The sequence below is a fragment of the Schistocerca americana genome, chromosome 7, assembly GCF_021461395.2.
Source record: "Schistocerca americana isolate TAMUIC-IGC-003095 chromosome 7, iqSchAmer2.1, whole genome shotgun sequence".
NCBI classification, from domain to species: Eukaryota; Metazoa; Arthropoda; class Insecta; order Orthoptera; family Acrididae; genus Schistocerca; species Schistocerca americana.
Genome location: NC_060125.1, coordinates 56,250,446 through 56,262,624, shown reverse-complemented (window position 1 = coordinate 56,262,624; position 12,179 = coordinate 56,250,446). Strand labels below are relative to the sequence as shown.

The window sequence follows — 12,179 nt, the reverse complement described above, 5'->3', positions numbered from 1 at the left end:
AGGACTGTACTCAACAGAAATGACTTTTTGTGTTCTAAATTTTGGAACACCAGAGGGAGGCGCAGCTCAACACAGAGATCATGCACTATCTACTAACCTATGTTTGAAAGACTTTCTCCATGGTTTGGCATCTGGATCAAGTCAAGGGGCGTGCAACGCAGTACCAAGAACACAACAGCACAGAAAATGAAGTTTGTGAAAAATGACACTTTAAGCATTATCCATTGCCACTCTTTATATGCAAAACAGATAAAAATATGTGCTGCTATCATTAGCATTCCCTTCCTTGAGGAGGGAGACAAATAGGCAGAAGAATGTTAAAAGAGTAGGGCAAGTCACTGCGCCTAGGATAAGCAGGATACAAAAAGAAGGGAGATATTTGTCTCACCTCATCCTCGAAACAGGTTGTTCCTTCTCATCTTAGAGTCTAATGTAATTGCATAGGTAAGAGACTCGACTCACCAAACAGTGGCAGGAGAACATACACACACACACTAAAAGGTTTACTTACACAAGCTTTTTGAGTCAGTGGCTCCTTCTGGCAAAGAGTTGAAGGAGAAGGAAGAGGGGTAAAGGAAAAGGACAGGAGAGGTTTAGGGAAATGGGTACAGTTCAGAAAGGTCACGCAGAATCTGGAGTCAGGTGAGACTTACTGGACAGGATGAGAAGCAAAGACTGATTGTTAGGGACTGCACTCGACAAGACTCAAAAACTGGAGAGCTTAAAAGTGGAGGACAGGGTAGTATGCAAGACAAAGATTACTATTAAGACCTCATGCATAAGAGGAAAAGCCAAGTGCATTGTACACAACAGAGATGGGAGATGGACAGCGAAAAATAGACAAGTCAGATAACGAAAGATGTAGAAAACTAAAATCAAGTCAAGAAACGAGTAGTTACTGTGAAGAAATGCTGAGATGGAAAGAATTAATGTAGATTAAGGCCAGGTGGATGGTGAGAACCAAGGACATATTGTAGCGCTAGTTCCCACCTGCGGAGTTCTCAGAAACTAGTGTCTGGAGGAAGAATCCAAATGGCACTTGTGGTGAAACAGGCACCGAGGTGATGACTGTGATGCTGTAGAGTATGCTCTGCAACAGGATATTGTGTATTGGCAGTATAGACCCTCTGTCTATGCCCATTCGTCTTGACTGATAACTGGGTGGTACTTGTGCCAATGTATAAGGCTGAACAATGTTTACATAACAGCTGTTATATGACGTGTCATTTCACAGGTGGCTCTCCCTTTGATAAAATTTTTTTGCCGGCTACAGGGCTGAAATAGGTAGTGGTAGGAGGGTACATAGGGTAAGTCTCACAGTAGGGACAGTTACAGGGATAGGAGCCATAGAGTAGGGAGATGGGTGCAGAAGGAGTGTAGGGTCTGACAAGGATATTGCGGAAATTGGGAGGGCAACAAAATTCTATTCTAGGTGTGTCAAAATCTCAGACAGAATAGATCTCATTTCAGGGCATGATTTTAAGAACTTGTTGCCTTGTTGAAGTAGCTGATGAATACATTCAAGACCAGGATAATACTGAATGACAAGTAGTGTGCTCCGAAATTGTGTTTTGGAGGGATTAGAAGTACTAGTATTGGATGTTATGGCCCTTGAAATCTGCTTTTGAACTGGGCTGGTGGGATAATTATGTCCAGTGAAGCCTGAGGTGGAAATGGTGGTGTATAGCTTTAAAGAGTCTGCAAGAGAACAAATGTTTGCTTTGAATGCCAAGGCTGTATGGGAGAGAACTTTTTACATGGAAAGGATAGCAACTGTCACCATGTAAGTACTGTAGTTTGTTAGTAGGTTTAATGTAGACAGAAGTGTGTAGTAGGCCCTCAGTGAGGATGTGATCAACATCAAGGAAAGTGACATGGGATTCAGAATAGAACCATGTGGAATTTAACTGGGAGAAAGTACTCAGAGATTCTAGGAATTTTAACAGGTTGGCCTCACCATGAGTCTATATGACAAAGATATAATCAATGTATCTAAATCATAATGGGCTGAAGGCTTATGGATCCCAGGAAAGCCCCTCCAAGTGACCAATGAAAAGGGTGGCATAGGAAGGAGCCACCCTGGTTCCCATTCTGTACCCCTCATATGTTTTTATGTGTGCCCCTCAAATGAGAAGTAATTGTTGGTAAGTATAAAGTTGATTAAGATGAGCAAGAAGGATGTCATAGGTTTGGAATCAGGTGGGTGCTGACTGAGGAAATGTTCAACAGCAGACAGACCATGTGTATGGGTTATGTTGGCAAAGAGAGAGGTGGCATAAATGGTGTCAAGCAAGCTGTGTGGCAGGCGGGGGGCAAGCATGTATTACACATGCTCCAGGAAACGGTTGGTATCTTTAATATATGAGGGAAGCCTTTATACTATGGGTTGCAGTTGCTGATCAACAAAGGCAAATATGTGCTTGGTGGGTGCTTTGAAGCCACAAACCATAGGACGGCAGGATGACTCTGTTTGTAGATCTTACAAAGAAGGTAAAAGGTAGGGGTGCATGGCTTGGGTGGGGTAAGAAGTTCTATGGATTGAGGGGCCTGAAGTTTTTAGGAGGGACTGCAGGTCAGTTTGAATCACAGGGGTGGGATCTTGATGGCAGTTGCTGGATGTAGAGGTGTCAGACAGCTGGTGTAGGCCTTCACTAACATGCTCCTATTGGTCAAGTACCACAATGGTAGGTCCTCTGTCTGCTGGGAGTTTAATTATGAAATCATCAGCTTTTACCTTGAGTTCTTCGGAGGACAGGTTAGAGTCATGTTGTAGGTAACTGAGGAAGGGTTGTGAAGCAATGCCGGATGTGAGGAATTCTTAGAAGACTTGTAAGGGATGATTTTGATGTAGTGGTGATGGAGCAAGTTGGGATCATGGTCAGAGCCGTTCAAGGCAGGGTTCAATGTAAAGTTTGCTGTTGGAAAAGTTTTTGGATTGGGTTGCAAAGTGATATTTCCAGTTGACATTACGTGCAAAGGAAAGTAGGACCTTCACCAGAGCATCATGATTAAATGCAGGTTTAGGGCTGAAAATGAGACCTTTGGATAGTACAGATAATTCAGGAGGGGTGAGTGCTTTAGATGAGAGGTTGAGAACACTGTATTGTTGTGACTGGCTCTTGTGATAATTGTGATTATGTTTTAGTAGTAATCTCGGTCTTCTATATTACCCTGTCTTCCACTTTTAAGCTCTCAGGTTTTCAAATCTCATTCAGTGCAGTCCCCAATCATCAGTCTTTCCTTCTCATCCCACCAGGTAAGTCTTCCCTGACCCAGTCACTTTTCTGAACTGTACCCCTTATCCAAAACCTCTCCAAGCCTTTTACTTCACCCCTCTTCCTTTCCTTCTGCTGGATGGAGGAACCACTGGCTCCAAAAGCATGCAGAAGTTAAAACTTTGTGGGCGTATCAGTGTGCTCCCTCCTGCCATTGCTTGATGAGTAGATTTTTTAATCTGTCCAATTACGTTATATTCATCTACATCTACATCTACATTGATACTCCGCAAGCCACCCAACGGTGTGTGGCGGAGGGCACTTTACGTGCCACTGTCATTACCTCCCTTTCCTGTTCCAGTCGCGTATGGTTCGCGGGAAAAACGACTGTCTGAAAGCCTCCGTGCGCACTCTAATCTCTCTAATTTTACATTCGTGATCTCCTCGGGAGGTATAAGTAGGGGGAAGCAATATATTCGATACCTCATCCAGAAACGCACCCTCTCGAAACCTGGCGAGCAAGCTACACCGCGATGCAGAGCGCCACTCTTGCAGAGTCTGCCACTTGAGTTTATTAAACATCTCCGTAACGCTATCACGGTTACCAAATAACCCTGTGACGAAACGCGCCGCTCTTCTTTGGATCTTCTCTATCTCCTCCGTCAGACCGATCTGGTACGGATCCCACACTGATGAGCAATACTCAAGTATAGGTCGAACGAGTGTTTTGTAAGCCACCTCCTTTGTTGATGGACTACATTTTCTAAGCACTCTCCCAATGAATCTCAACCTGGTACCCGCCTTACCAACAATTAATTTTATATGATCATTCCACTTCAAATCGTTCCGCACGCATACTCCCAGATATTTTACAGAAGTAACCGCTACCAGTGTTTGTTCCGCTGTCATATAATCATACAATAAAGGATCCTTCTTTCTATGTATTCGCAATACATTACATTCGTCTATGTTAAGGGTCAGTTGCCACTCCCTGCACCAAGTGCCTATCCCCTGCAGATCTTCCTGCATTTCGCTACAATTTTCTAATGCTGCAACTTCTCTGTATACTACAGCATCATCCGCGAAAAGCCACATGGAACTTCCGACACTATCTACTAAGTCATTTATATATATTGTGAAAAGCAATGGTCCCATAACACTCCCCTGTGGCACGCCAGAGGTTACTTTAACGTCTGTAGACGTCTCTCCATTGATAACAACATGCTGTGTTCTGTTTGCTAAAAACTCTTCAATCCAGCCACACAGCTGGTCTGATATTCCGTAGGCTCTTACTTTGTTTATCAGGCGACAGTGCGGAACTGTATCGAACGCCTTCCAGAAGTCAAGAAAAATAGCATCTATCTGGGAGCCTGTATCTAATATTTTCTGGGTCTCATGAACAAATCAGGCGAGTTGGGTCTCACACGATCGCTGTTTCCGGAATCCATGTTGATTCCTACATAGTAGATTCTGGGTTTCCAGAAATGACATGATACGTGAGCAAAAAACATGTTCTAAAATTCTACAAGAGATCGACGTAAGAGATATAGGTCTATAGTTTTGCGCATCTGCTCGACGACCCTTCTTGAAGACTGGGACTATCTGTGCTCTTTTCCAATCATTTGGAACCCTCCGTTCCTCTAGAGACTTGCGGTACACGGCTGTTAGAAGGGGGGCAAGTTCTTTCATTGTCATATTACAGTCTGAGTGATCTGCCCTTTCTTCCACAACCTCCCTCCCTCCTTTGTCCGCAGCTTGTGGTCTAGTGGCTAGTGTTGCTGTCTCTCTATCACGGGGTCCCGGTTTCGATTCCTGGCTGGGTTGCAGATTTTCTCTTCCCAGGGACTGGGTGTTTGTGTTGTCCTCATCATTTTATCATCATCATCATCATCTCCCACCTCCCTAAGGAAGTAACTATTAGTTCTGAAAGTTAGGAATTTGTGTGTATGTTTGCAGTACCGATATTTCATGTCCTGAAGAAAACTAAGGCCAGCAATTTTAAAATCATTGTCAGTAATTTTTCCTTTTTTATAGAGTATGTGAAACAGAAGCTGCCATTGCCCTTCTTTGTGAATGAGGAAGATGAACAACACCACCAGAATGGAGATATGGTGATGGTGAATGCATATGATACTTCCGGATATAATGGAAGAAGCAACAAAAAAGAGAATACAGAAACATTGAAAAATCAGGAACATAATGGGATAATCAATGAAAGACTGTGATAGAAGTGATAGAATTAGTGACCCTTGTGGTGAAATTGAACAGTGGCAGATAATGTGGCCAGCAACTGACACTCTTTGTCTGGATATACAGCAGAAGCTGTCTTACCTGTTGCCGGCCGGAGTGGCCGAGTGGTTCTAGATGCTACAGTCTGGAACCGCGCAACCGCTGCGGTTGCAGGTTTGAATCCTGCCTCAGGCATGGATGTGTGTGATGTCCTTAGGTTGGTTAGATTTAAGTAGTTCTAAGTTGTAGGGGACTGATGACCTCAGAAAAAATGATAATGTGAGCAGTAATAGTTGTTACTAAGTTTAAGCTCTGAGGAAAGCAGGAGGATTTATACAGATGAAACATCATTACAACCTTCCTGTACATTAGTGCTGAAAAATACTGCCCAGCTTATAATATAAAGTACATAGCCATGCAAACCAAATGTGTGGGTTAATTATTATCTGATCACGAACTGCTTTGTTGAGTTGTGATACTACTGGAAAATATCCCCTGCCATCCACTTCAAAGCAGTTTGCAGAGTATAAATGCAGATCTAAAACCATGTTTCCTAAAGATTTCCATGTTTTTGCCTGTATTGCTTGAACATGTTGGGGTCCATAATAATTATAAGACTGATGTTAACAATAATTATTTGTTAGGTTAATCTTTCTCATCATACATGTAAAGACTAAAATAATGCAGAACATAAAATAAAAAATGTAATTATTAAAATGTTGCAGAATGTGGAAAACCAATTCCAAAAGGGCAAACATATGTCCTTAATGGAAGGCCTGTATTAGCTGGGGAGTTTCCATGGCATGTTGGTATATACTTACTTGAAAATGGTAAATTTGAACAAAAGTGTGGTGGATCCATCATAAAAAGAAAGCTGGTTTTAACTGGTGAGTCATTTGCAAGTTAAGTATTCACTACACTGTGTGTTATTTTGCATTATGTTCTGTTTAATGTATTCTAAATTGCATTACACAAAGTCATTCAAGCTTCTCTGAAGACAGTAAGTCTTTAATTTGTTCACTCCCTCTTTAACTCCCTGAAAATCTTAGGCTTATACATCTTAACTGACTCCTGCATCTCATTGTTCATTTGCCTCTCATTTTGTTGTAGTTGTCCTCCCTTCATCCAGGAAATTTATCTGACCTTCCTGACAAATCCTCATAAAATCCCAGTCTGTACAATGTGGAAAGACTATGAACAATGGGAAAAGACTACGCACAACGGAAAGAGCAAAGATAACCATACACAGTACAACTGAAGTGGTGAGCTGATGACAGGCATACAAACAAGCTCTAAAACATACTTCTCAGCTTTCTCACAGTAAAGCTAGAACTTCCAGATATTGTTTAAATATTCCATAACTTTTTGTTATCATATCTTTACCACTGTGTGTGTTGAAATCATTGTATAAGGAAATGTTAGACCCCTATTCAGTTAGAGGTAATATACAGAATTCTTTCTGGTTGACTCATGTTTTAAAAATGTTGTCTGTAGAAAGAAAAGAAAGAAAGAAAACTTGAATATGGAGAAGACAGGAATTTTATCCTCAGCACCATAGTTCCAAGATTGTGATTTTAAGGAAACCATAAGTATCAATATGACAGACAATCTTATCAACTGAAAGTAGGAGATGAGGTACTGGCAGAAGTAAAGCTGTGAGGACGGGTCATGAGTCGTGCTTGGGTAGCTTAGTTGGTAAAGCACTTGCCCGCGAAAGGCAAAGGTCCCAAGTTCGAGTCTCGGTCCGGCACACAGTTTTAATCTGCCAGGAAGTTTCATATCAGTGCACACTCCACTGCAGAGTGAAAATCTCATTCTGGAATCTTATCAACATCCATGCAGGATTTCAGTGAAGCATTGCCTGCAGTTCAGCACTGGCCACCATTAAATTAAACACTGTGAAACAAGAATGTCTGATTTATGACCCAGGTCAGTACATATTGCAGGCAGTTAATTCAGCTATTAACTACAGAAACATCTGGCAACACACTCATTGCAATGTACACATGTGTAAGATCTCTCTTTGACTTCCAGCAGGAGCCACTGTGCACTAGTCCCCTCAAAGTGTGAGTCCCACTCCACATTTGAGTGCTGCTCCTTGACCTGGTAAATTAAGACACCAATGTTATTCAGCAGCAAACAATATAAGTGGATTTGCAGCTCATCTGTCAGGGAAAGCCTGAAAATTCACAACATTAATAACATTAGGTTTTTTTTGTAGACCCTCACAATCCTTGCCTGGCAGCATGAGAGTAAGTCAGCAAGAAAGAAAGAAGCCTGTTTCCTCATTAATTTCTTGCAGTCCTGGTGACATCCAGGACAATTGATGAGAATATGCCGAAACAGGGTAGTTAAAAATTCTGGTATAGGGACAAAAACCCCTATCCTACTGTCCCTCCCTCTTCCTGCCCCAGTCTCCTCTTTACCCCCACCCAGTTGCCCCTCCCATTATGCACTGCTGCTGCTTGCAGTGTGGCTTCAGTTGCCTGAGACAGCAATTTTGTGTGCGTGTGTGGGGGGGGGGGGGGGGGGGGGGGGGCGGCGAAAACTTTATTCTTGACAGTCTTTTTGTTGTGCCTATATGCGACTCAGCATCTCCACTATATGGTGAGTAGCAACTATCCTTTCCATAATACAGGTACAGGGACAGATAAATCAATTGCTGGAAATTTGATTGCAATTGCATTTGGGAAGTTACAAAGTGTGTACCTCATGGGACATTGAAAATTATTGTATTTTGTCCACTGAAGTTGAGAGAATTACATGACTGCACTGAAATGCAGTGCAGGTGTGACAGATTGCTGTCATTACAATGCAACCTGAATGCAGGGTGAGCCATGTAAAATGCCAATAAACTATCTGAATGTCTAAATGTTTACAGCATTTACTTTGCTATTTTGAAGACTGTAAATGAAATTTCTGAGACATTGGTTACAGTGAGATACTTCATGTGTTTGCATTATGATGATTTATAATTCTTCTAGAAGGTAGAACATTCATTTTTCTTTAGGCAGATATTTAAAGTGCTAATATATCAAGCTAGACATAAATTCCAATTTAGTGTTAGAATAGACAATCTGTTGTAAAAAATCAATTCTACAGATACTCTTTTAAGATGCTTACCTCCTTCAAAATGCATAGCATGGTTTCTTTAGGGATGTCCACAACGGCAACAGTTAATGATGAAATAACAGAAATAAGTTGGGTTTTTGAAGAGAGTCTTTACTAATACTTTGTGAAATAATTAAGGCTTAAAATTGCTTCCTCCACCAATTTAGGAAACTGTGGTGCTGTAGAATCAGCCCCATAACCCTTACAATCTGTCTAGATAAATGACATGAGGTTACAAGGGACAGTTTCATGTCGGCAGTTGCAACATGACAAGTACTAGGGCTACAACTGTTTTCTGTTGTAGTTAATGATTTGACCTATAGGGGTAACACGTTGCAGTTTGCAAATGATATGTACTTTTTCAGGGATGGAAAGAGTGCTGTCCAAACAGCACAAGAAGCTGACGTATTATTTATTGAGGCTAATAACTGGTTTTCCAGGAATAAAATAGAACTAAACAATGGAATGTCCAAGTTGGAATATTAACAGTATTATGAAAAGGATAGATTGCTGGAAATGGAAGTCTCATGCTTCTTGACAGAGCATAGGGGAACAATATGGGAGACCCGCACTGCCGTACTAGGCAAGGTCCTAGTGGAGGTGGTTTGCCGTTGCCTTCCTCCTCCGACGACGATGATGACGATGACGACGACGACGACGATGACAATGATGACACCCCACCACCCAGTCATCTTGGTGCAGGTGAAAATCCCTGACCGCACTGGGAATTGAACCCAGGACCCCGTGCTTGAGAAGCGAGAATGCTACCGCGAGACCATGAGCCGTGGACGATAGATTGCTACTCAGCATAAAGATGATGCACTTGGTACAACAATAGACTGTTAGACAGTGAGCTTTCAGCCACAGCCTTCTTCAGAAAGCAAAACCCACGCACACTTGATGCACACATGACTTTTACCTCCTCCAGGAAGACTGCAATAGTGTTTCATTGAAAAGAAGGAACAATCTAGAGTGGGACAGTAGAGGAGGAGGGATAGCAGGGTACAAATGAAGGAGGGGTGACAGAACTGAGAGTAGAGCAGAGAAGGAATAAAAACAAGTGGTTGCATTGGCAGTGTGTGGTTCACTATGAGGATCAGGGGACATGAATTGAGAGGTAGTACAGAGTGGGTGAAAACTGATAGGTAGAGGACGTGGGGGCAATTGATTACCATAGGTTGAGAGCAGAAAGGTTTTGGGAGTGGAGAATGTGTTGTAAGGATAACTCACACCCGCACAGTTCAGAAAAGCTGGTGATGGAGGAGAGGATCTGGATGACTCAGGCTGTGAAACAACCATTGAAACCTAGCATGTCATTCAGCTGCATCTTTTGCTGCTGTGTGGTCCACTTTGCTCTTGGCCACATTTTGGCAGTGGCCATTCATCCTGGTGGACAGCTGATAGGTAGTCTTACCAATATACAAAGTGGTGGTGTATGACATAGCTGCTTTAACAAGTGGCTTGGTCTCTGGTTGGGCAAGATAAGCCTGTGGAGGGAATGGAATAGGAAGTGATACGTGGGTGTACTGGGCAGGTCTTCACCTGGGTCATCCACAGGGATACTGTTCAGTTATTCCAGTCTGGGTTGGAAATGAGTCACGAAGGGTAAACTGCTTTGTAGCTGGTTGTTGTTACTGGTGGGAGGATTGGGGCTGTGTGGGGATATGCCATGGGGAATCAGTTTGTGGACTAGGTCTGGGTGATAGTGCCTGTCTGTGATGGCCTTTAAGACCATCAGCAAGATGGGCAAGGGAGTTCTTGTTACTGGAGATACACCATCCCCAGGTTGCCAGGCTGTGTGGAAGGGATTTTTGTTGTTGTTGCATAACAGATGCAGTTGTCAAAATGCAGGTACTGTTGATAGTTGACGAGTTTAATGTGGACAGAGGTGTGGATGGAGCCATTAGAGAGGAAGAGGTCAATGACTGGGAAGATGGCATGCTGTCTTCATGAGGATCAGGTGAAGTGGATGGGAGAGAAAGTGTTGAGGTTGTGAAGGAATGGGGATAGACTATTTTGGCCCCAAGACCAGCTCATGTGATATCATCAATGAACATGAGCCAGACTAAGAGCTTGGGGTTTTGGGAGGCTGGGAAGGTTTCCTCTAGATGGCCTACCAACAGATTGGCATAGGAGGGTGCCTTGTGGATGCCCATGGCTATGCCACAGATTTATTTGTATGTGTTCCCTTCAAAGAAGTAGTCGCTGGGAGTTAGAATAAAGTTAGTAAGATGTAAGGGGAATGAGGCAGTGGGTTTGGAGTCTAAAGGATGTTGGGAAAGGTAGTGTTCAATAGCACCAAGATCATGGCTAAAAGTGGTGCTGATTTATAGGCAAGTGGCATCAACAGTGATTAGGAATCCAGGAAGTAAAGGGGTGACTTCTCTCCCCCCACCCATACCATGCTATCCCTCCTACTTCCTTGTCCCATTGTGAATTTCTGCTTTACTGCTTCAGTTTAATGTGACATAGTTGCATTCTGGCTGGAATGGCAAGAGAAATGGTTATATGTGTGTGAGGTATGCTTGCTAGTTGTAATCTCTCTCTCTCTCTCTCTCTCTCTCTCTCTCTCTCTCTCTCTCTCTCTCTCTCTCTCTCTCTCTCTGTGTGTGTGTGTGTGTGTGTGTGTGTGTGTGTGTGTGTGTGTGTGTGTTTTCCTTTCTGAAGAGTGTGTAACGGTCTTTTCGTTGTACCTGTCTGCAACTCACTGTGTCATTTTTACAGTGAGTAGCAATCCATCCTTTTCACAATATTGTAGGAAGTATCATGTTAAACTAAATATAGTTGGTTAGGAAAGTATTAAAGTACAAAGTACTCTTTGATTAATACACAGCATGTGTCTGCAGTGGGTCACTGCATTCATGTATAACAACTGTGTTAAAAATTTTGGTAAATCATTCAGTTTTGTAATTAATAGCTTGGTTAGGTAACGAAGGACATTACTAGATTTAGAAAAATTAGGGCAACAGAAGCATAATGTCCAATCCTAGAATCAAATGAGCATAATGGCTCAGGTGGAAGATGTAATTTTCAGTGAGACCAAACTTAAATTATAAATTTTTTTAGCTAATTAGGTTTTGGAAAAATGAAATCAGCTCTGCTGAGAATTAAGTCAAGGCTTTCTGATGACTGGTGTCAATCTCCTCAAAGCTACTAATTAGCTCACATTAATTTGATCATGGCAAACTGTTGTAAAAACTTCAGTTGCCAAATTTTCTTAATCAATGAGGTTTTAAGCAAAGCTGAATTACCACTTGACTCATCAGACTGAAAACTACAACATGAATAATAAGGTTATGTAAAATACTGCTGAACAGTAGTTTGGTAATTCTCTATAGATGTGGTGTATACAATTGCATGTTTAGGTGGACACTCTCAAAAAATAAGGAAAAAAATAAGTATACAAAGGAGAGGAATAGTGGCATGTAGATTAATTCCACTTGGTTGTGTTTCACCATGAAGGCAGTTAGACAACTGCCTGTTGTGGTATTGAGCACAGCACATATTCTTATACACAGAAAATATATTAAATGTAATATTTATGTCCTGCATACATTTATAATGCATTTTTCATGTTACGTTAGTTAGCGGATTGATTTAAATAAATATGAAGTCTATTTATAG

At 42.0% G+C, this 12,179-nt stretch overlaps 1 protein-coding gene across 1 annotated transcript in view; it reads left to right on the top strand.

Moving 5' to 3' along the window:
* Positions 1-12,179, top strand: part of LOC124622170 (modular serine protease-like) — a 276,996-nt gene that overhangs the window by 220,464 nt on the left and 44,353 nt on the right. The window contains exon 8 of the mRNA XM_047147814.1: positions 6,170-6,331. Coding sequence (XP_047003770.1) covers positions 6,170-6,331 — 162 coding nt within the window. The remainder of the gene's footprint in view (positions 1-6,169; positions 6,332-12,179) is intronic.